We start from the raw sequence: 23329 nt of genomic DNA on the forward strand, positions 1-23329 counted from the left end.
GAACTCAACTTACAAATTCTCAGAATCTTCCAAAACTTGTCTCCTTAAAACTAGGGAGAAAAAGAGACGAAAGAACTTTGTATAAAGAACATTGTTAGGGAAATTAGGTATGGTTTGGTACTGAGGTGATTTTGAAAAAAGCAGGTATCGAAAAAAGTTGGGAGCATTTTGTTTTTGGAAAACTTCCAACTTTAGTTTTTTTTCACAGTTTTGGATGAAAGAAAAGCCAAAAACAGAAGCAGCAAAAGGCAACTTTGAAAAAGTGGCTTTTCAGCTTCTGCGCAAACCTCTTTTCTAAGAGGCGTTGAGCACTTTAATGAAACTTTCATGTACCCAAAATGACCTTAAGCAATTAAAACTTAACACAGAGGTTCAAAGATTTACCTAGTCATGGATTAGGAATGAATTGGTCTTTGATTAGTTGTAATGGCACCAGTTATGCTTCATTGGTTTCTGGGCAGAAAATACAGAGCATGGATTAGCTCTAGTCCTTCGAATTTAAACTTCATAGATAAAGTCAAGAGAGTTACCCAGAGTTGAGATTTGGGTGTAGATTCAGTATCGAGTTCGTCGGAAAAATGACCAAGAAGGTCACCAGATTTCTAGGCATGAACACAGAGAGGGCATTTGGGGTTAAATCCCAAGAATTTCATGCCAAAATTCGATATGCAGGATACAGAAGTTATACTTGAGATTAAATGAAGGTTGAATTGAGTTTGAAGCACCCCAATTTCGTCAAGCCTCAGGTCAACTCGTCGAAGAGTTTTTCACCAAGAGGGAAGGGTTGGCTTTCTTCATTTTTGAGTACTTGATCTTCACATGCAACGCCACCATTCGAATCCATAGGTCAAACTACACCTAAACAGGGAATATTGGTATGGATTTCACTCGAAAATTGGCGTTGGTGTGGGTGATTCTCTCGGTAATTCGAGAAAGTGAGTATCATAGTTAGAGAAAGGAGAGTCTCACAGGCAAAAAGGAAGAACAATAGAAGAAGAGGGAGACCAAATAAAGGAAGAACGAGAGAAGAAGAATGAGAGGCCAGCCTCTCTGCCTACCTGCATTTACATGTTGTGTTGGCCTAGGCCAGCTTTAATAAGTTCTATTTTGTACACCACAACATGATTGAATACTCAATTCAAATCTTCCACATTTTCTCTTCCTGAACCCAAAATTCCAAGAACCATTCGGAGTATTCTTCCCTTCATTAATTGGTTTCTATCCCATAGAAGAGTAGGGGATTGCATCCTACATCGATCGTCAAAGCAATAACACCGATGTGGGATAAAAACAAATTCTATGGTGCTTCAAGGTATCGAATATTCTTGACTTATAAAATCTTTTGTCAAAATGAAAAATCAGTCCAACGGTTCAAAAGTTTGGAATATTCGACACTTTGATTACTAGCACATTAGAAAACAGAGAAAAAATCTCTTTTCTTTTACCAGAAAAACAATGAAAACAGAGAAAAAAAAACATCTCCTCTAACCAAACTAATCATAAAGTTTTCATTCCCAGTTCCAAATCAAATAACAAATGAAGGGTGATGCTATCTACACATTTCTTTTTAACTCCCACACACACCAAATGAAAAACTAGTTTCAATTTCATAAGCACTTACCTCATTTTAACTCTCTCAGAGCATCTCCAATACAAGGAATCAAATCTTATATTTGAGTCCAAATATAAGGTTGGGGTTTGAGTCAAAGCGATACCCAAATTGGTGTTCATATGAGATTTGAGTCTAAGGTGAAACTCCCATGTCAACTAGAAAAAAATGTTATTCAACCCACAAAAATGACATGAGTTTTGAGTTCGAAGTTTTCTTCTCCAGTGTAAAAACCCATTCTTAAGACTCAATTGGAGAAGAAAACTAAAATACATAAATTCACCACTGTTTTGGGACCCAAATTGAAAATATGGGTTTAGAATTTGAGTCTTTGCATTGAAAATGCTCTCAGATCAGTGGTTGAACATGGAGAAATATCTCCCCCTATGCTATCGGTGTACGATGGCGAGTTCTCCCTCCCATAGTAGCCATTATTTTGTACACTCTTGAAGCTAGGACTTCTCAAGTTATGGCTGAAGCTACTATAACCAATGCCAACACAATTATGTGGTTGTGGCTCAGCCGGGACAGGGTACGAAAGGCGTTTCTTGGCTGAACCGCCGCCTCTTTCTCTCTCGGGTGTCGAAGGTCTTGTTCTAGGTGCACTAAGAGATTGAGCCTTGGCTTTTGCGGATTCAGTGGCAGCCATGTAATTTGGTGTTCCAGAACGGCACATTGCACCCTTGAAGCTGCAATAAGCATTGAAGCCTGATAGGCTTGGTGTGTGTGCAGCTGATGAGCAATAGTATTTTTCCTCTTTTGGGCATCTTGGACTCGCCGACCGCACTTTCAGAGTTTTCAGTTCTGAAGGAGAGGGTGTTGCGGGCGAGAGATGATCCATGTTCTGTGATTTGTGTAGGGGTGAAGCTGAAGCAATGGCGTAGGAGGCTGGTTGTTTTTGCTGTTGCGAATGTGAAATTCGAACATTTGGAGACGTGTATGAGGAAGGCCTGGAATTTTTGTCGATTTCAACTGTTTTTATGGAGTCCCTTTTGTCAATTGAAGCTCGGCTGCTGTTTTCGAATTGCTTCGTGGCCATCCATCTTTCTAGCCATCTTGTTCTCTCTTCTATCTCTGCATCATCACCTGCAGACGGGTTCCTCCCAGGCCTCCATATCTTCAATTAGGCATCAAAGTATTAAAGACATTAGCTTGTTAGACAGAAACTTATATGCACATGACGGTATCCTAAACCAATCACTAACTTTTTGACTTGGCATTGTACGATGAGATTGGGATACCGCCATTGTGCCATCTAGATTCACGAAATATTTCTTCTAAAATAAACACAAAAATACTAAAAGAACCATATATTAGAGAGTGAGGGAAAACTTGATCAACCTGATGAGAGAAAGCATAAGCAAGAGCCTTTTCGCGCTTTAAAGCGGCTTCCTTTCGACTCCGCGGTATGGGTTCAAGCCCATCGTCCCAATAGTCCTCACCACTAAGAATTTTCTCTCTAGACTGTTTGACGCAGCGAATATAAGAACGAGGAATTAGACAAGCATCTAACGCCAAGAAAAGAACACCAGGAAACTACTAACTGTAACTGAGAAAACCCTCAAGTTTTAGTTCATAACTTCATATCAAGCAAAAGTACGAAAATAAGAAGCATAAATGCGAAAGCCACTTACTACGATGAATAAATTCATGTTATATATTATTATGCTAAAAAGTGAAGAAATAGCAGCAGCTGCTTACTATTGACTTTCTGTCACGAATATCCTGAATTCTGGATTCCCACAAGTGAAGGCCTGTTTCAGCAAACATGGAGTTTCGACCAGCATCATGCGAAAGCCTTGATCTCTCGTTGTGAACCTGATCTTGTACCCGAACCAGAGCTTGCATGCATTTCAATGTCAGCTTTGCTTGCTTCCGAACGTTATGACCTCTCACTAAGGCTTGAAGCTTTACCAGGCCCTTAAGTGCACGTAGAGCTCTCCTTGCCTTCAGTCAAAAACCACATTTGCATTTGCAATAGGTAAAAAAAATCAAAATAACAACCATAGCGCTTTTGCAATATGTACACATTTGCATTTACATATATGTAAGTAGTTGCATCTATTGTGCTCTATTTTTGTGTTTTAGGGCTGGTTTGGGATTGTTTTGATAGAAATCACTGTTCATAGCGCTTTGCTAGATGTCCTATGTTGAAATTTTATGTTGAAAAGCCAAATGCGTCTTCAAAATTACTTGGGAGTTCATCCCGAAGAAACAGTTTTTAACCTTTTCTACTCAACACAGTCAAAAGTGTATTTGTTGTTAATAAATGATTTTAGCCTACCATGCAATCTCAAACATGCCCTTGGTAAGTTACTTACCAAGTAACCTCTGAATGCTGTTTGAATGAGTGTAGCAGCGTAGTGTTCTCTAGCAAAGTTAGTCGGTCTAGTGAGCCGAACAATTTCTTCCGCCGCTTGGGCAGTAGCCACAGCTGCTTCGGCTGCAGCTGCAGTTGCTGCGGCCACAGCAATTGCGTGCCTCTGCTCAGCGTCCAAAACAGGATTCACAGGTGGGGTTGCACCTACAGTCACTGTCCTTGCTTCACATTGTTGAACATGAACAGTTGGCTTCCGGAAAAGCCACCTTCTCTTCTCTCTCTTCTGCGTCCATATATAAACCAAACAATGAGCATTGAAACATATACAAAGCGATAGAGATTAAAATAGTTTAGAATATCGTATCGTCAGAAAATCAAATTTTAATTTTGTTACCTTTTCTTCTTCTTCTGGTTCATGCTCATCTCTTCTTTTGCTGCTTTTTTGCTGATCATAATCTTTAGTGGGAGACCTGAATGCCCTTTTCACTATAGTCAGCCATGAAGTCCCACTTTTCTTTCCCATTTGAGTGTTCGAGCAAAGCTTTGCTGCATTACATGAAATTTAGCCGAATAGGGCAAAAGAAGGTGAAGTTGGTAGAGAGAGAGAGAGAGAGAGAGCGAGCGAGCTTGAGGGTTGTTTGGTTACATGCAATGCAGGAATCAAAGTACGAGCTCTCAGGTCTCCAATATATTGTAAAAACAATGGTGTTTTTTTTGTGGCATGCGAAAAATTATAAAACAAATGGAGGGGCGGTGTCAGATATTGTAAAAAAAACAATGTAATAAGTTTTGAGAGAGATAGTGGACACAACGAGAGAGGGACATGTTTCAATGGAGGAGAAAGAAGAATCCAAAGCATCCGAACTACCGAGCTAGGGCTTCTTTGATTGATCAATGGCTTTAAATTTCACTGACAAAAATATAATGGCTTCACATGGCATGGACAACTAAAAGACGACGTAGAGAGAGAGAGAAAGAGAGAGAGTTTTACAGTGAGAGAATGTGGCCAAATGGGAGTGTCGCTGTTGTTGCATGCATTTGAAGTCCTCGAAGACCACCAGCTCGTATTCATGGGTAAAAGCAAACAGTGTGGGGCTTCGTTTTGCGAGTAATCTCAGTCAAACTAGTTTGGTAGGGTTTCTCCTTTGGTCAATTTTGTTTATGTTAATTGTACTTAATTAAAACACAGTTACAGTGTACTAGAACTTAGGCTTTCTTTGCATGAGAATAACTAATGAGTTTGTGTTTTCTGCCAGTTTTTTTGAGATTAAATGTGTAGTACTGTCAGTGTCACATCATATTTACACCTTCATAATGGTCAGGCCGGACCACTCTCCTCAAAATAAAAACTAAAAAGAGGTTTAACTTTAAACCATTTCTACTAGTATCTTAAGCTAATCATGCATTATTTTATGTTTAAATTATTTTCACCTAATACAATAACATGTAATTAGCTTACAATATCTTCATAGTAACATGAAAGTTCTTCTATTTCTACTATTTTTCTAGCAATATATTTTGAAATGGGAATGAAACTTGTATGCATCCTAAACTAGTAGATTTCATAGGTCAAATGTGTTAAGATCTATCCTCGAAAGGCTACCTTTGTAGGTGTTTTCAATTTGTTCTTTTTCGGGTTTTATTAGAGTAAATCGAACTCTGACCTATTATAATCTCAACCCGTTAATGAATTGTTAAAATAAACAAGAGAATAAGGCATTCATTATGATCAACCCTTGTATAATCTTGTGTGGAACTTTTTCTTCATCAACTGCCTTACTAAACCTATCACCAAGGTGATTTCGCACTTCCTTTTTGTCCTCTTACATTTTTTTGTTCTTTTAGCCTCTAGACTGAATAAAGGAAAAAGGAAATTAATCGACAGAAACAAAGGGAAGGCCACAAAAGTAGAAAATCCGAGCGTAAAAATTACTACCCTTAACCATAAAGTGGGTTACAAGACAGACCAAACTTTGCCAAACCCCCTGCAACTGAAACTTAACAGTAGCTGGTGAAAAAATTGAGCCTAATCCCGATTCAACACACAAATTTTACCCCTTCACAATCATTGTCATTCACCCTGGATAACGAGAGCATCCTTTCCTGGCATCCACTTCAATCCTCGGTGAAACTTCAAAAGGAAAACAGTAAAGAAAGTGAAAAAGCTTCAGGAAAGTACATATTAGCCAACTCACGTCAAACCTTTTCAGGACCAAAGTTCACAGAAAAACCAGAGGCCTCCAAAGCGCTTTTTGTTTAGGAATGATATGTTCATCATTCAATCAAGCAAATGTAAACATTCATGATGCGATCGGAGTTCCACCTACTCACCGTTAACTGATGTTTTTTTTCTGGAGAACAAAGCAGTCTAAGGAAAGTTTAAGCTTGATACCACTGGTTTATGTCAATCTAATTCAGAAGGTTTCCGCCACTTATGTCGTTCCTCGCTAGCCTTAAAGATTGATCCCTCTCTTCCACAAATATATTAGATTGCCAGTTAAACCTCTTTGCATAATTCGGATGGGAGAATGGATGAGCTTTGGACACTCATTTTCTAGAGACAGAGAAGAATACAAAAGCACGGAAGGGCAATGACAAGTCGGCATCGACTAAGTTTGTGTTTAAAGGTGTTTTAAAGATTCTGTACTTTCTCTCAAGGTCAGTACTTCCCTAGATTCAGAACTGTTATTTTCTCCACTGATAAATCAGCGGACTCTTTGCCACAAACTTGTGGCAGGCAAGAAGCATCGTCGTTCTACATAGATTCTTCAAACAAAGAGCACACCTATATGTTCAACTCTATACGATTGAATGGATAACTATTAGTTTTACCCTGTTCAAAACTTTCTAGTATAGTAAATACTTCATTTGTTGCGCTAAATTTTCTGCAAGTTGTTGTGATCAGTAGAGTTAAGCACAAGTCGTCTTGTTAATATAACAACTGATCGGCATAAAGAAAAACCACTTTAATCCAACATTGCTAACTATGCAACTAGAACCTATGTTCCCCTGGAACAGTGAAAGGCAACAAACTCTGGAGACTGAAGTAAGTTTCAAATAATTTCTAACCTACTGCACAGACGGCTGAAGCAAACTAGGAAACTCGGAGGCCAAGAATTCCAAAAGATGTAGGAAGTAATCTTTGACACACTGATTGCTTAGGGATTGTTCAAATATCAACAACTTCTCCAATTTTACTCGAGTACAACAGTTTTATAGCATAAGCAGAATTAAGACTCTTAACGGCTCATTTAGTGCCTAAGAGTGGGTTGGATTAGATAACTCACTATATTTAGGGTACATTGAAGGAAGAAACGAAGAAATGTTTTTCCAACTTGGAGGTAGAAGATGGACTACTCGTTAAGGCAACTTATCTCTTTCAGTCCCCTCAAATGGAAAAATTTATTAACCTCTACTTTCAACATACCTCAAATATTATGAGTTATATAATCCAATACTAAATACCAAACGAGCCCTAAGCACGTAAGATTAGTATATCTTGACAGAAATCAACTACACTTAGGTCTAATTTTATCTAAAACTACACCCGAAATACACAATTGAGACAATGGAATGAACAATCCTACTCCTAAATCTCCCTAATTATGTCTTCTAAACTTCAAATTGTTCAAAGCTTCATGCAAATCAAACATCTTCCGATCTTTGCAAATCAAAAACATAGATATATATAACTATCAACAGACAAAAACAAGAGAGTACAGTACAGAATTAGAAGCCTTTGGTTTCCATCAGAAACACAAAAAAAGCCCCAAAATTAAGAGAGAAAGTGCTTACAAAAACCCAATTTTGACACGAAAACAGAGATCTTTGCATCTCTTGTTCTTCACCATTCAGCTACAAATTGGGCAAAGCACCAACCCATTCTCATTACACTCAGGACACTTCACCACCACCGTCGTCCCCTGCCGCTGCCCGGCCACGTCATCCTTCACCACCAGCACCATCTTTGAGCTCCCATTGCATTGGAAGCAGGGCAAGAACCTTGCCTCCCCACACCCTTCACACACAGACCCAGCTTTTTTCTTTGGACACCCAGCAAGAATCTCAACCAGCAAACCCTCCTCCAAAATCTTCAACACCTCCTCAGCGCCGCCTATATATCTCCCCTTCACAAACACCTGAGGCGGCACCGCCACGTCCTTCCCTTTCCCCTTCATCAAATCGTTCAACTCTTCTCTGAACCCGCGATCCATCGACACGTCACGCTCGACAATCATCACCCCGAGGCCTTCTATCGCCGCCCGGACGGCGTTACACTCCTCGAAAGTCCGCCGCACTCCTCGCAGCGTCGTAGTGTAGACCACCACTTTGCTTTCTCCTCCCGGTGGGCATATTTTTTCGAACCGGTCAAGTGGGTCCTTCTTGTTGTTGACCCGGAAGACGCCGTCGTACGGAGATTTGAAAATTACCCGATTCGGGTTGGAGTTTTCTTTATCGGGGTTTTTTGGGTCATTGAAAACGAAGGGTTTGGGCGGCGGGAGCGGCGAGAATCGGAAACTATCAGCGTCGAGGCCGGCCATAAGCTCCCATGAGTTAATGACTTCCGGGTCGGACCGTAGCGGCCTAGGGTCGGACCATAGCGACCTGGGTTCGGACCAGAGCGACTTGGGCTCCGACAGGGGGCTCGGAAAAATGGACCCGAGAGTGAATCGAGGAGGAGGGGTCGGCGGAGTGGTGGGCGCAGGCGGCGGCGGGTCCAGAGTGAGAAGGCCGTAGGTGGAGGAAGTGAGCGAGACGATGTGGTGGCTGAGCGCGGAGCTGCCGAGTTGGGAGAACTCGTCGTCGTGGTTGAAGAGATTGGAAGAAACACAACCCATGTTCTCGTTTCTCGAATAGCGAAGTGTGAAGTGGCGGAGGAGTGAAAAAAGCTGCGAGCTTGAGATGCAGAGGAAGTAGACTTTTTCTGGAGTCGAATTTAATGTTTTTTTTAATTTTATAATTGGGTTGGGGAGTTGGGAAGTAATTCTAAATTTGTAAATTTATTTGTTTTTGAAGGAATTGAAGATTTTTTATTTTTTGTTATTTTTAATTTTTATTTCGATTTTGAAATGGGGGATTCTGTAGCACGTGAGATTTGAGCGCTAAAATTTAATTCAAATTTATAGTGTGGGTGGGTGTTACGAAGAGGAGCGTTACCAATTATTGCGTTACTGTCCTGTGTGAGGAGGGAGGAGGGAGGAGGGAGGAGGGAGGAGGACCGTACGTTTCCTTTCCTTTCCAATCGACAGGCTCTTGGTTTCCACAATGGGCCTTGTGGTTTCTAATCTAAATTCTTTCTACACTCCATCACCATTTCTCTCTGTGTAAATCGGTCCAGTGTGTCAATACAATTGGGCTCTTTTCTTGTCTCTTCATAGGCCTTCTTTATCCAATGGGTCATTCTCTCATGTGCGAGTAGGCCTTCTTTACGTGTCTCCTCCTAACTGTAAGAGTCATGATCAAAACATCTTAGAAAACCTAGATTACTTAGAAAAGGGAGAGGATAAACTAAATACAAGTTTAGAAAGATTTAGTAATGTACCCACTGAACAAGAAGTCTAGTACATGAGACTTATCTTAGAAGACAAACCAAAAGAAATAGAAGTTAACGCTAGAGATGTATTAAAAAAGGTAGAAGACCAAATAAAACAATTAGGACTAGAATAAATAATATTGAAGAAACACATAATCAATTACAAAGAACTATAATAGATTGCAGCTATGAATAGTGTCGATCAGTTTACAAATTATCTATCTTTCATAGATTGGTCTGACAAAACTAAAATTTTAAGAATAAAAGAAAGACTTCTAGACCAACTTTTACAAATAGAACAAGAAGTTAGAGCAATAATGGCTAGACCAGGATTAGTGAATAGATTAGAAATACATTTCAAAATAAAAATAATTACAGCAATTTTAGATCAAATAGAAGAGTTTTTGGAAAATCTTGATGGATAAATATAAAAATAGTAATTATTTTAAAGAATCAATTAAAGAAACGGATACATTAATTTTTAGTCAATTACAAGCAACATGGGTGAGCAGATTTTGTGTTTTGAAGCGCAGGAGAGACTCCTTGGTCTGGTTGTTTTGGGGTTTGGTCCCATTCCACCAAAATAAAATTGTGAAAGAGAGAGCTTAACTTCCCAAATGGAACCAATTGCTCTTAACAACTAGCTAATATGTGGTTTATAAAGTGGCACAACAAGATTAACCATAAAAGTTTGAAATTGAATAACTAATCGATTCTGCCAATCATGCAAGAAGGTTTGTTCTCCAAATAATTAAAGCTTGGCTTAAATTTCCATAGAGTCAACAAATTACATTATTAGTTTCTACTAAGTAATTATTATGAAAAGATAATTATTTTACGTGAACAGCAAAATTATCGTCCCAAATTGAAGATGATCCGTTCCTTTCTGGAAAATGCTTTCTAGTGGGGTTTGTCGGCAGGACCCATTCATCGGATGTAAATATCTTCTTCTTTCTTAAAACGAATATTATTGAAAAGGTTTGCTCATTTTTTGAAGAATCATTTAAAATTAAGAAATACTAATATGAAAAATATATTTGGATTCAGCGTCAACTACAGTACTGTCTGAGATTTTAACTACAAAATTAGCGTCCCAAATTGAAAACTTGGTATTTGGTATAGAAACCTAATGATAACATGGATTGATGATATATTCACATACACTTGCATACAAATTAAAAATAACGCAATCTCATATATGGCTGTGTTTATCTAGTTTTCCATGTTATGAATAGTTTCATATTGTATAACGTGTTGCTATATATATTGATATGCTGAAAGGCTTGTATTAAACAATTTATTTGTCTAATCATCGGAAATCGTTTAGTCATTCATATGTTTCAAATAAATTGACAATATTAAAGAAAATAGGCTGTTATGGTACTAATACGATATAAAAAATGATAGATGATTAAACAATCTCCGATTTAATTTTTTAATACATAAAAAATGATCTAGAAAAAATGATTAAGAAAATGAATCATTATAATTATGAAATTTGTAGGGTAAAAATTATATGCTAATCGCAAGAGAGTAGTGGATAAGATTGATGGAAAATTTTTGGTATTATGTGGGTTATGGTTATTATGATGGATAAAAGATTGCTTCAAAACACATAGTAACTACGGTATCTTTCATATTTTATTTGCCCTCACAAAGTGTGTATATATTATCTGAATAAGCCTTGAAGATATAATGTAGCATGACCTTACACCTTTCGCTCGTCGAAGTTACAAACTCCACACACAGGAGAAAGCAATATGCTCAAGATTGTTTAGTTAATGATGGAAGAATGTGTGAAGGTAAAAGAGTCTCACATTGGTTAAAAGAAAGTCTTGCAAGGACTTATAAGAGGTTAGACTACTCTTAATATTGCCAATTGGTTTTATAGTAGAAGCTCAACTTTCTTCATGGTATCAGAGTAGTTTGAGCTACTCTCATATTGTCAATTAATTTTAAGGTGAAACCTGTTGGGCTACTCCCCATATTGAAAGTTATGATCTTAGGTTACTTATTTCTTGTAGAAATCTTCCCTATATGTACAGTGATATTCTGAATTGATTAAGCAACCAATCAAATAGGAAGCATATCTTAGTTCAAACCTCCCAATCAAGAGGTACCTTTTCTTTTAGATCGTAACACTAGATAAAAGATTGTTAATAACCTCGTTTAAATTAACAAATCTTCAAAGTTTTGAGCTTAACGACACGATCGAGCAACTGGTCACTAGCGATAGCCGATCGGTCGTCAGCATGAAACTCGTTTAACTTTTAGACTTTGAGCGATAGCTTGTATATCCTTACTTCTACAATCTAGGGTTAAGGAAATTTAGCACAAATCAGTGATTTACCTACAAATTAAGGGGTGGTTTGAGAGTGAGGTGCTTAAAAAAAAAAACACCCATGAAAAAAAGCTGTGAGGGTTTTAGGTGTTTGGTAAACTAAAAAAAAAGGGCTTATTTTGGAAGCTGTTGTGAGAATAAGCTGAAATCAAAGGAAAAAGCTGAAGCTGCTATTTGCAGCTTTGGAAAATTGGCTTTTTTCAAAGCACATGGAGCTACAGTGCTCCTTTAATGAAAAGACCCACTATCAGACTGTTTTTTTTTTTTTTTTTCCAAAAGCACTTTCACAAAAAAGTTTACCAAACACTCTGCTAATTTATTTCACAGCCGCTTATTCTCACAGCACAGCCGCTTATTTTCACAACAGCTTTTTTTTCAAAGCACAGCAATACCAAACCAGCCCTAAGAGTCGTGTGCATGACCAATCACTATCTCCTATGAAAAGATGCTTGAAAGAAATCATTCTAAGTAGCTATCATGTTTGCAATAATGGGGATGCATGGAGCCTTCGATATGTTGATCAATCAGATGGAAAATCTTTTGTAATCTTTTTCTTTTTCGGTACAAATTTGGTGCGCGGGATTAAGTCGTATGACTATGGCTGCCCCTTTCAGTTATCTGATGCAGAACGCTCCTTTCATAGACTACCATTATACCATCAATTGGTCGTTTCTGTGCAGGCACCTACTTTTCTGAAAGTTTATGTAATCGCATAGTCTTCCATATAATCATTTTCCCAGTGTGACGATCGATGTGATTTAATTCTTACTTTAGTAGGCAACAATATCTTCTAGGTCTTTAGCAAAGAAACAATATATCTTCCGGGTCAAGTCTAACATATAATTAATTATACCAACTTTCATTGAATTATAGTAGTATTCTTTCTTTTGTTGGAATTATTGAATACACCTTAGAAGTTCAATATTAAACAGCTTATATACTCTAATATGAAAGTACTATTTAAGCTTTAGAAGCTTTTCAGAAGAAAAAATAATATTTTTTTTAATTCACCAAAGTCATTTTTAACGTTTAGATAACCCTGCATCTTAAAAAATTTCTTCTTCAAGCCATCAAATCAACTTTCACTCATCCTCGTTGAACAAAACCCTAACCTCTAAAGGCACAAACATGTTGATGAAAAAACTCATAACTGATTAATAGAACATGAAAATGGCTATTTGGAGGTTCTACATGAGGTATGACTTTATAATATTTTTTTTTTCATTTACATCAATTTGAGCGATGTCATACTGCTTGTGAAACCTTAAATCCTTATATGGACTCGTCTCACCGAAAATATGAAGATATACCTGTGGATACCTGCTAAAAACTTGCACCGTTTCATTTTCTGCATACCCTTAGGTTGGAATGTATACTTGCACCGTTTCATTTTCTGCGTACTCTTAGGTTGGAATGTATTGCAAATATGCAGAAAATGAGGAAAAGGAGGAGTATTAAAATAACTTTTTATTTCAAAATAGGTATGGAATTTTTAGTATGCGAGTATCCAATAAAATGTGAGCTGTTAATAAAACTACCCTAATTGTAATTGTATTAAAAATAAAAAATAAAAACTAAAGTCTCAGTGTTTGGACAATGAAATGTTTATTTAAAACGAGCGTTACGGTCTGGTTAAACTATGTAAGTTAGAATAGTTTACAAAACAAAAGGAAGGTTTTTTTTGGCAATTTCATAAGGCAGGTTTTATGTAGTGTTCTAAAAGACCCCACCTAGCGCCACCTAAACTTCGATTAGGTGTTAGGCGGCTGGCCACCGTCACAATTAATCTCTAGAAGTTTAAATAATAAGAAAGGACACCTAAACCTACCTAGGCACCTGCCTAGCCCTCCTAGATCAAAGCTCTCACGTAGACAAAAATAAATAACTTCCATTTTGCATTTTATTGTTTTAATAAATTGTAAGAAACTTGTTGGATACTTGGATGAACTGTCATTATATGTTTGTTCCCCATGTTTTGAATATGTTAATAGTAATTTATAATTTATATGTCATTCAAGGCGCTAAATTCCTACCCGCCACCTAACTAGCGGCCAATGCCTTTTAAAACCTTGATTTTAGGTTTAGTTTTTTTTTTTTTTTTTTTTTCTTTTAGGATGGTGGGGAGTGCTTATTGAAGGAAATGAAAGGAAAAAGGTGGGCTTCATATATTTCGGGCATTAGCACTCCGTTAAAAGTCATTATTTAACTAAAAAAAATGTATATTACTAGACTTAAGAGTTAGTCTTTTTCCCCATAATTAGCGTGTGATGTGGGCCATATTGCCCTGAATTTACGTGTTATCAGAAATGGGGTCTAAGGCATGAGCTGGTAACCAGAAGGAGGGATACATATATACAGACGCTAGGGTTTATAAATCTGTAGTGGAACTGTGGGGACAAATGAAGATGTAGAAACATCGGCGGTTCGTTGTAGCCCGACCTTTTAATATATGTGACAATTAATCTGTAGTGGAACTGTGGGGACAATTATTTTGATTACCTTTCTTCTAATTAGTTGGTATCTACTGATCAATTAGGTCTCATTCAAATCACTGGCTTTTATTGTCATATGCAGTGGATATAGGTCTTTTTAGCTTTTCTTAATTAATTAGGGAGTATTTTTGCTCACCACCATTTAGTATGGTGTATGCTCACCATCCTATTTATCACACATTAGATGAGTTTGAATTTCGAGATTCGTGTAGTAGACAGGCACAAATCTCGAAATTCAAACTCATCTAATGATGATAAATAAGGTGGTGAGCATACACCACACTAAATGGTGGTGAGCAAAAATTCACTCAATTAATTACTAGCATTTGCCTACATATTTTGTGTTTATAAACATATTTTTTTTTTAGAAAATGTGAAAGGAGAGAGGGTGGGGGGCGGGGGGGGGGGGAATAGAGGTTTTTGTTTTTTGGTTTTTTTTTTTTTAAATATTAGAGGTATTTTAACATCACTTGTATGTGAGACTTCAATAAAAAACAATAAAATTTGGACTTGTGAAATTAGATTATTACCCATCATTTTTTTTTTGTGTGATAGAATACTAAGTAGTATTTTTACTCTCTTTTAATTGACAAAGAGAATTTCATTAATTAATAGAGACGTCATACAGTTATAGTAATCAAAATAATTGTCCTCACATGTTGGATCGTTGTAGCCCGACCTTTTTTCAATGCAAAAAAAAAAAAAAAAACACTCTGATGAAAAGTTTCCGTTTTGGGACGGAAGAAAAACAACATTCTGTAATGTAACTCTCAATGCTGTAGCAGAGAGCTGCAGGTGTGTGTATATATATATATATATGAAGAAATTAGGTTCACATCCATCTTTTTGCTACTCCATTGATTAAAATTATATTCATTTTCAATTTTTTATCAAGATCCTTGGGTATTAATAACATCATTAATTATTCAATAATAAAATATTTTTATTTTTAAATATATTCCTTTAGTGTTAAAAATGTTACAATTAGTATATTTATATTTATGGCTAAATTTTTTATCATATATTTTTATTTTTAGTTAGTACCTATTTTTAATTTGTACCTTTTTTTTTTCATTTTTAATTTGTACCCATATATTAGTTTCTTTTTGTGCCCATATTTTTCTAAAGTTTTTTTTGTGTTTGTACCCATGTGCAACATTTTTTTTTTAAATTTGTAGTATTTTATTTTGTACCCATGTATTAATTTCTTTTAGCGCCTATATTTTTTAAAAATTCATTTGTACTCATAGTTTTTTAATCTTTTATCTGTACCTTAATTTATTTATAATGTACCCATTTTTCTTTATTAATGTACCACTTTGTTATATGTGAAATATACCAATTTTTTTAACACTATGGATACATTCTTTTGCCATTTATTATTTCTTATTTTTACATAGTTTTTATCCATTTATTCAATCAAAATGTTTGAATTTTTTTATTGTAACCGTTTCTAATAGTATTATAATGAGAGATTTTAAATTTATAAGATTATAAATCTCATAAAATATCAAACAATTAATGTCAAAACTATAAAAATAAAAATATTAATTGTAATATAATGAGGTGTACAAAGTTAAGGGATTTTGATCAAACTTTGAATATCATTAAGGTTTTAGTAAAAAAATATTAAGGATTAGGGACCACATCCAAATCTACATTCATTCTTTTGATGTATAATTCACTTTTCAAATCTACATAGATAAATACATTTAAATTGTATAAGTCACGCGTAGAACACAGTAATCATAAAAACGCCTTCCGCACGTGCATGAGCGCGTGCAGGAAGACTAGTAAGATATAAAGTAGAGGAAGAAGAAGCAGCAGCAACAGCAGAACCAGGAGAAACAGAGGCAGACGAAGCCGATAGAAACGAAGCAGAGGAAATGAAGCAGAAGAAAAGGAAGGTAACCCAATTGATCTCGAGTATTCCAATAAACCCAACAGAGATTAACCCCAAAGCATTTTTTATGATAAAATTATTAAAAATTAAATTTACAAAATTACCCTTGTATTATCTTATACATTCATTCATTTTTGCTGTTTTGATTTTTTTTGCGTAGGGGCATTTTGGTCTAATTCATTTTTGTCGAATGCACCAAACTTTTTGTCAGCATGCACACTGTTCATCACACTGCTGGCTTTATATATAATAGATATAATCACTTAACACCAAACGTTAATCTTCTCCACAAAACAAGGATGGGTCTTCTCCACAGAACAAGGATGGGCATGCAAGGTTGCTACCCAGCCACGTAATGTTTGTGCAAATGTGAAAGACCTAGAGCTGTAGAGGTTCTAAATTTGTTATTATGCTAGAATTTTTATTTAGGAAGATTTTGGATACGGTCTCTAGCCATTAGTACTCATGATTAAAATCTTAGTGGTTTTTAATTTTTGATCAAAAGTCTTTTAACTTTGTACACCTCAGCATATTAATATTAATATATTTTCATGTTAACAATAAAACTTGAGATTTTATGGTATTTAAAATCTCACATCTAATGAGCTATAAAAAAAGGGCCGACAAAAAATATGGAATTTTTTTTCAAAATTTTGATTGAATAAAAAAATCAAGGGCAAAAAATTGTTTACTACCCTCATGTTTCGTGGTTTTCAACATTTAGTACATCAAATTTTTTTGGTTACCTAAAGTGTAAATTTTGGGACAGTTTCATACATCCGTTAGTCAAACTGTTAAGTCTCCCGTTAAGTGATGATGTGGCGCACATGTGGACAATGAATGGGTGCCACGTGTCATTAAAAATATTAAAAAATTAATTAAATAATTAAAAATTAAAAAAAATTAAAAAAAAAAAACCAGCCATTCCCCCCTCTCCCCCTGCGCCCCCAACCCAGAGGAAGAAGAAGGATCTGCAACACTAGAAGAAGAAGAAGAAGGAGAAAAAAAAAAAAGAAAAACTGTCTGCCAACCCAGAAGAAGAAGAAAAGGAAGAAGAAAAAGGAGGAGGAAGAAGAAGAAGAAGAAAAAAAAAACCCGAATCGGCAACCCAAAAGAAGAAGAATTCGTCCCCCCCCCCCCCCGGCGACCCACTTGTTCCAACGCCTCCACAACTGCTTGGGCTTTGTTCCTGGGTTCTAAAGGAGTCTAATGGTGGTGGTGGTTGACGGGATTTACTTCGAAAATGGCGGATCACCGTCACACCACCTTCGCCGCACCCCTCGCGATTTCTTCCATTTTCACCACCAAATCTCTCCAAATTTGGGATGTAATAGGTAGAGGGAAGGTCATGAAGTTGATTCTCGGTGGTTAGGTAGTGCAATTTGCCGGAAAAATTGGTGAAAAATTGTCGGAAAACAAAGAATGATGCGGGTCGGGTCGTGGATCAAGGAGAGACCCAGCTGTTCCCCTCCTTCTCCCCTCCCTCCTTTCTCTCCTTTCCTCCTCCCTCATTCGCCACCTCATTTCTCTCTCCTCCTCCCCTTGGCCGAAACTCTCCCCTTTCTCTCCTGAAACTCTCTTCTTCCTCTCTTCCTTCTTCTTCTTGTTCTGGGTTGCAGACGGCTTTTATTTTTTTTAATTATTTAATTAATTTTTTAAATATTTTCAATGACACGTGGCGCCCAGTCATTGTCCACATGGGCGCCACATCATCACTTAACAGGAGAACTAACAGGTTGACTAACAGATGTATGAGACTGTTCCAAAATTAACACTTTAGGTATGACTCTGGGATGAAAAAAATTTGATGTACTAAATGTTGAAAACCATAAAACTTGAGGGTAGTAAACAGTCTTTTGCCCAAAAAATCAATATAACAATATAATTCCTTTTGAAAATGTATATTAATAGATGTTAAGTACATGTACGCATATATATATATATATCAATCAATTGGAAACAATGTTAAAAAAAGTGCCAAAAGAATGTATCCAACATTATTTTGAATTTGACCAAAAGAAAACATTGTTATGAATGATAAAATAGTTGTCACATGTCAAATGAATGTACCCGTACATTCGTCATAAATAATTATCTATGGGGTACAATTTCAACATTGTTCCAAAAGTAAAATGTTTTAATATGTAACCCATAAAAATGTTTAAAAAAATGTACCCATATAATTAAATGAGTACAATGGTGCACGTAATTATAAATTTAAAAAATGTGGGTTCATTTTATACAAAAAATGGGGAAGTTTTATATTAAAAAAAGGGTACATTTTATATAGAAAACAATGCGTACATTTTATATAAACAACAATGGATACATTTTAGATTAAAAAAATAAATAGATTTACATTAAAAAATGGGTAAATTTTACATATAAGAAGTGGTACATTTTTAAAGATACATGGGTACATTATAAATAAATTATGGGCACAAATGAAATGGGAAAAAATTATGAGTACAAATAAAAAAATTTAAAATATGGGAACAAAAAAATTAATATATGGGTACAAATTAAAACTGTAAAGAAAAATGGTACAAATTAAAAAAAAAGGTTGGAAATTAAAAATGGATCAAACTAAAAATAGAAATATATGATACAAAGTTTAATTATAAATATAAATATACCAAATGTAACGTTTCTAACACTAAATGAATATATTACTACATGAATATATTTAGTAATAAAATTTAATTATCTTGACATGTAAATATTTTATTATTGAAATAATGATATTCATTAAAACCTAAGGACCTTGATCAAAAGTTGAAAAGGAATAAGATTTTAATCAATGGAGTAGAAAGAAAAAAAGATGGAAACCTAATTTCCTCTTTTATTTAATTAGGAGAAGAACTCTATACATTGCACTTATTAGAACATAAGTATCTAATAATCTGAAATTAGTTGATAATGGGTGAAAGATTCAACAGTATTTAAATTATGAGGCAAAGTTTTAATTCGGGGATGTGGGATCATCCACACTCTTAATACGTTCCTCATGGGTCATTTTAGCATCCAACTCAAAACCAATTTATAATGAGTGAAGAGGGCTAAAATGATTTAAATTATTAGGGAAGGTTTTAACTACACAGACTAGTTATCCCAAATTGTCCTCACTAACATTTGACTAGATTGAAGAAACTTAAGGTTCTACCCCAAAATTTACTGGTAATGGGAGAGTAGTCAAACTCTTTATAAATTTACGCAAAGTTCCTTAATTTCCTGATATGATACATTTTATCTTGTGAGGAAATTTTAAGTCTAACATGTGGACAATTTACTAGGTAATATGGAGCACATGCCGTTGGACTTTACACATGGGCAACCTACTCTAGACCCTAGAACCAAGGTTCTAAAAACCGTTATACGCGTATCAGGCAGTAGGCAGGGTCCTTGCACTTAGGTGTCTAAGTGGGGCCTAGGCAATATTTTTTTAATTTTAACTAAATTTATTATTTCATTTAAATAAATGTCTACTTATACTTAAAAATATATATAATTGCATTAGAATACATATATTGCAAAATATAATGACATATAAATTATAAAGTATTACGTCATATTGAAAACATGGGGAATAAACATATAAGAGTGTTCATCCAAGTATCAAATAAGTCTTTACAATTTATTAAAAAAAAAAAGCAAAATGGAAGTTATCTATTTTCTATCTAAGTAAGAGTTAAGACCTTTGCATTTGCTTAATTATAAAAGTTTGGCTACTTTCTATATTGTCAATTGATTTTATGATGGAACCTTAAGTTCCTTGATGGTTTAGCAAAAGTTTGGCGCATGTGTGAAAGGTCTATGGGCACACATACTCCACATCATCTGATATGCGTTTACTGCTTGGCTTGAGTATTGCTACATGTGAGGGGAAATGTGAGGATGTGCATTTGTGTTCCATCTCGACAAGTTAAAGGATCTTGCAGATACTTATAAGAAGTTAAGCTGCTCTTCATGTAATAATTTTGGCCATTTTAAGAGAGAGAGAGAGAGAGAGAGAGAGAGAGAGAGAGAGAGAGAGAGAGAGAGAGAGAGAGAGAGAGAGAATTTTCATATGATCCGTATGCTCTAATCTTATCTTTATTGGTAAAGGTGATCGCTTTTGCTACACCATATTTCGTACGTACGTTAGGTGAAGTTGTGAAATAAGCCAAGGATCTTACTGTTTATGGACACGAATAACAAATTGATTTGTTGGAACTGAATGACCTCTTACCAATGTCATAAACTCCTTGACCAAGCCAACTATTTATATATATAGTGCTTAGCAGGTTTCATATACACTCATCTACAATATTGACATCGATCATGACCAATTGCCATGATACCAAATATACGATCAAAAGTCAGCAACATGCTATCATTGAAGCATAACCTAAGGACATAATTATAGGTTAGAAATTCGACAACAAATTAACTCACTTTAATGGAAAGACATGTTTATTTAAGTAAAGATAATGGTATGACAATGCCACACTATCTCATTATCACCTAATTTATTTATTATTTATTATTCATTACAAGTATTCCCATGTAAACATATACGTACGTACTTCCTCGCTATATATATTTCTTATAGGTTAAGCTCCTATATCGTACATAGTATATATGTCGTTTCAAGTGCATCCCTTACACCGACAAGTGGCAAAGCGGGTCCGTTGATGACGGTGATGACGACGATTTGGTGAAGTTCCACAGATCATTCTCGTTGTTGTATACGTCGGATTGATGATGGGATGAACTACTTGTACGTAGGTATGGATATGATAGTTGTACGTCATGGTCATGATCATTACGAGGAGGAGGGGAAGAACAAAAGGCCATGTTTGGATCTCCAAAGCAAGACAAGTGCTTTGGTGTCACTTGATCTTGGCCATTGAGTTGACCTAGTTGGGATGCCACAAGCCTATCAAGGGTAACCCAGTCATTTACCCTTCTTTTGGGGTCCTCGTGATCATCAACTAGCTCATTATTGTCGCAACCATTGCTTTGTTGGTTTGTTGAAGGCGGCTCAGTTTCTATGAACATGTCATCAATGGCCTGATAGCAAGCTTTGAAGCTACGATCCTGATCGAAAGCGGGAAGGTTTGGAAGAGTTGGGCTCTCAAGCCTTGGCAGATGCATAAATCTTTCTGAGATGTTATTCATGGTTAAGGGTTCATCATGATTTTCGAGCTTGCAAGTTCTTCCCATGTACATTAGTATTTGATCAAGAACACCATCGTTTCTTGAACCATGTATTTGGTTGTTTGATGAGTCCATGGAGAATGAGGCTTTAGGGCTCTCTAAGGCTTTCTGATAGTTCTTCTTCTTGAATACTCGGCAAACCACCCACCCCTCTTCGGTCATCGACTCCCCCATTGAGCTAGAAACCTGTATGAATACACATAGTATGTAACGAATTTAAGAGTAAGTATACATCAACAAATGTGTACAGAAAGGAGCATATATATGAAGAAAAATATTATAACTTGTAGCATTTACAGTGACTGAGTGACCTTGCTTCCATGATCTAGTGAGATTTAGACTGAGGTCGTTCTGATTTATAAAACAGAATTGTATACGTATAATACATAAATAGCACTTTGTGGAATGGACACCAGAATGCAAAGTGAAGTGTTTGATTGATTTTGGAACAAACTAAGTGTTTGATAAATATCCGTTGTGTGAAATTGATGAAATGGAGAGAATGGCTTACGGTGGTGTCATGAGTGCTGTTGCTTTCCTCAAGCCTATATTCATGCATGATCCAATCTGACTTTTGTCCATGAGGAGCTCGACCCTTATAAAACACAAGTGTCTTTCTCAATCCAATTCTTTTGAAGCCGCTATAGATGATCTTGTCCCGCCCGGTGGCCTTCCAAAACCCGGCAGTCGTTGCCCGATTGGTTCGAGTTCCGGTTGGGTATTTCTTGTCCTTATGACTGAAGAAGTACCAATCATTTTGTGGAGTGGAACCTATTTTGCACTTCTCTGCATTATGTCACAAAAATGAATGAACCAAATTACAAAACCGCCATCAATCGTGACTCTTATAGATGAAAATTTCACGATGAGTTTATATATATGTACGTACCTTGAATGTCCCATGGCTCAAGCTTATTAAGATCAACTTCTCGAATTACATCAAGATCAATCCTCTCAAAGGCAACTTTCTTCCTAAGATAGTAGTGAAGAAGCTCCTCTTCGGTTGGATGGAATCGGAAACCTGGAGGAACTTGAGATTGACCATTTATTGATAGACTCATATGATCATCAGACATTATACACAAGAAAAAAGAAATCAAAGAGACAAAATATTGGTGGTGATGAGCGAACTGAAGATGGAGAGCAGATAATCGAATTGAAGGAGAAAACACAAAGGAGGGGTTTGATTTCGTAAAGGGTACACCGCAGTCATCATAATTTATAATGGGAATAGGGCAGGAAGGGTCCAAAAATGCATGAAAAGCTTAGGTATCATGGCTATTAGTGTACTTAGAGTGGGTCCATCCCTTGAAGAAGAGCCAACCACCTTAACTATAGATAATAGAGACTGAGAGTGAGGTATATGAGAAATTTTGATCGTATATTACGTCATTTGCTATGTGATTTATCATTTTATATGTTATATTATATGCAATGATATGATTGTTATGTTCATATTTTTGAGTATATTAACAAACAAAGAAATATATTATTGTTGTAATTCGAGTGAAATAATTATATGAGTAGTGTTACATATACAATCTATTTGTACTATTTTTCTAATAGAAGTATGGCTCATTAAAACATGTGAATCTCATCTCTATTTCTCTAATATAGGTAGGGTCTACCAATACATGTGTGTCTCATCTCTAATAAATAGATGATACAAATGATGGTACAAATAAACAGTAAAAACTGATAAAAATAAAGGTAAACATTAGTACAAATAAATGGTAAAGATTATTGTAGGCATAATTTACTGAACAATTATGGAGGTCTTAGAAAAAGGGTGAGGCAATAGTAGACAGAAAGAGAGAGATGTGTAATTGTGAGGTGTGTTCTATTCATGCCTTTATTTATAGTAGTATGATAGGTAAAATCCATACCCTTTTAGGATTATAACTCTTAATAGGTAATCAACTCCTGATAGTA

The 23329-nt window shown here is 35.9% G+C and overlaps 3 protein-coding genes across 3 annotated transcripts; all 3 read right to left on the reverse strand.

Moving 5' to 3' along the window:
* Positions 1-1745: 1745 nt before the first annotated feature.
* LOC103454821 (protein IQ-DOMAIN 17-like) lies at positions 1746-4920 on the reverse strand. The gene is made up of 5 exons (XM_008394415.4): positions 4324-4920; positions 3931-4212; positions 3311-3556; positions 2951-3073; positions 1746-2726 (listed from the first exon to the last, which is right to left on the reverse strand). Exons 1-5 carry the CDS (start codon positions 4450-4452, stop codon positions 1926-1928), a joined length of 1581 nt encoding a protein of 526 aa, XP_008392637.1. The 5' UTR covers positions 4453-4920; the 3' UTR covers positions 1746-1925.
* Positions 4921-7591: 2671 nt separating this feature from the next.
* Positions 7592-8984, reverse strand: LOC103454822 (uncharacterized protein At3g28850-like). Its single transcript, XM_008394416.4, has one exon. It carries the CDS (start codon positions 8765-8767, stop codon positions 7781-7783), a length of 987 nt encoding a protein of 328 aa, XP_008392638.1. The 5' UTR covers positions 8768-8984; the 3' UTR covers positions 7592-7780.
* An 11669-nt stretch (positions 8985-20653) lies between these two features.
* NAC12 (NAC domain-containing protein 43-like) lies at positions 20654-22577 on the reverse strand. Its single transcript, NM_001293948.1, has 3 exons — positions 22287-22577; positions 21909-22183; positions 20654-21583 (listed from the first exon to the last, which is right to left on the reverse strand). The coding sequence occupies exons 1-3, from the start codon at positions 22471-22473 to the stop codon at positions 20840-20842; spliced, it is 1206 nt and encodes a 401-aa protein (NP_001280877.1). The 5' UTR covers positions 22474-22577; the 3' UTR covers positions 20654-20839.
* Between the last annotated feature and the right edge of the window lie 752 nt (positions 22578-23329).

This window comes from Malus domestica, chromosome 14 (assembly GCF_042453785.1).
Source record: "Malus domestica chromosome 14, GDT2T_hap1".
Classification (NCBI taxonomy): domain Eukaryota; kingdom Viridiplantae; phylum Streptophyta; class Magnoliopsida; order Rosales; family Rosaceae; genus Malus; species Malus domestica.

Bases quoted from the DNA above. Each gene is read 5' to 3' on its own strand.
- NAC12 (NM_001293948.1), bottom strand. From the start codon at position 22,473: ATGTCTGATGATCATATGAGTCTATCAATAAATGGTCAATCTCAAGTT. The intron at 22,184-22,286 runs GTACGTACATAT...GACATAATGCAG, and splicing joins TGAGCCATGGGACATTCAAG to AGAAGTGCAAAATAGGTTCC. The intron at 21,584-21,908 runs GTAAGCCATTCT...GTATTCATACAG, and splicing joins ACAGCACTCATGACACCACC to GTTTCTAGCTCAATGGGGGA.
- LOC103454821 (XM_008394415.4), bottom strand. From the start codon at position 4,452: ATGGGAAAGAAAAGTGGGACTTCATGGCTGACTATAGTGAAAAGGGCA. The intron at 3,074-3,310 runs GTAAGCAGCTGC...TGCGTCAAACAG, and splicing joins TTCGTGACAGAAAGTCAATA to TCTAGAGAGAAAATTCTTAG. The intron at 2,727-2,950 runs GTTGATCAAGTT...GCCTAATTGAAG, and splicing joins CTTATGCTTTCTCTCATCAG to ATATGGAGGCCTGGGAGGAA.
- LOC103454822 (XM_008394416.4), bottom strand. From the start codon at position 8,767: ATGGGTTGTGTTTCTTCCAATCTCTTCAACCACGACGACGAGTTCTCC.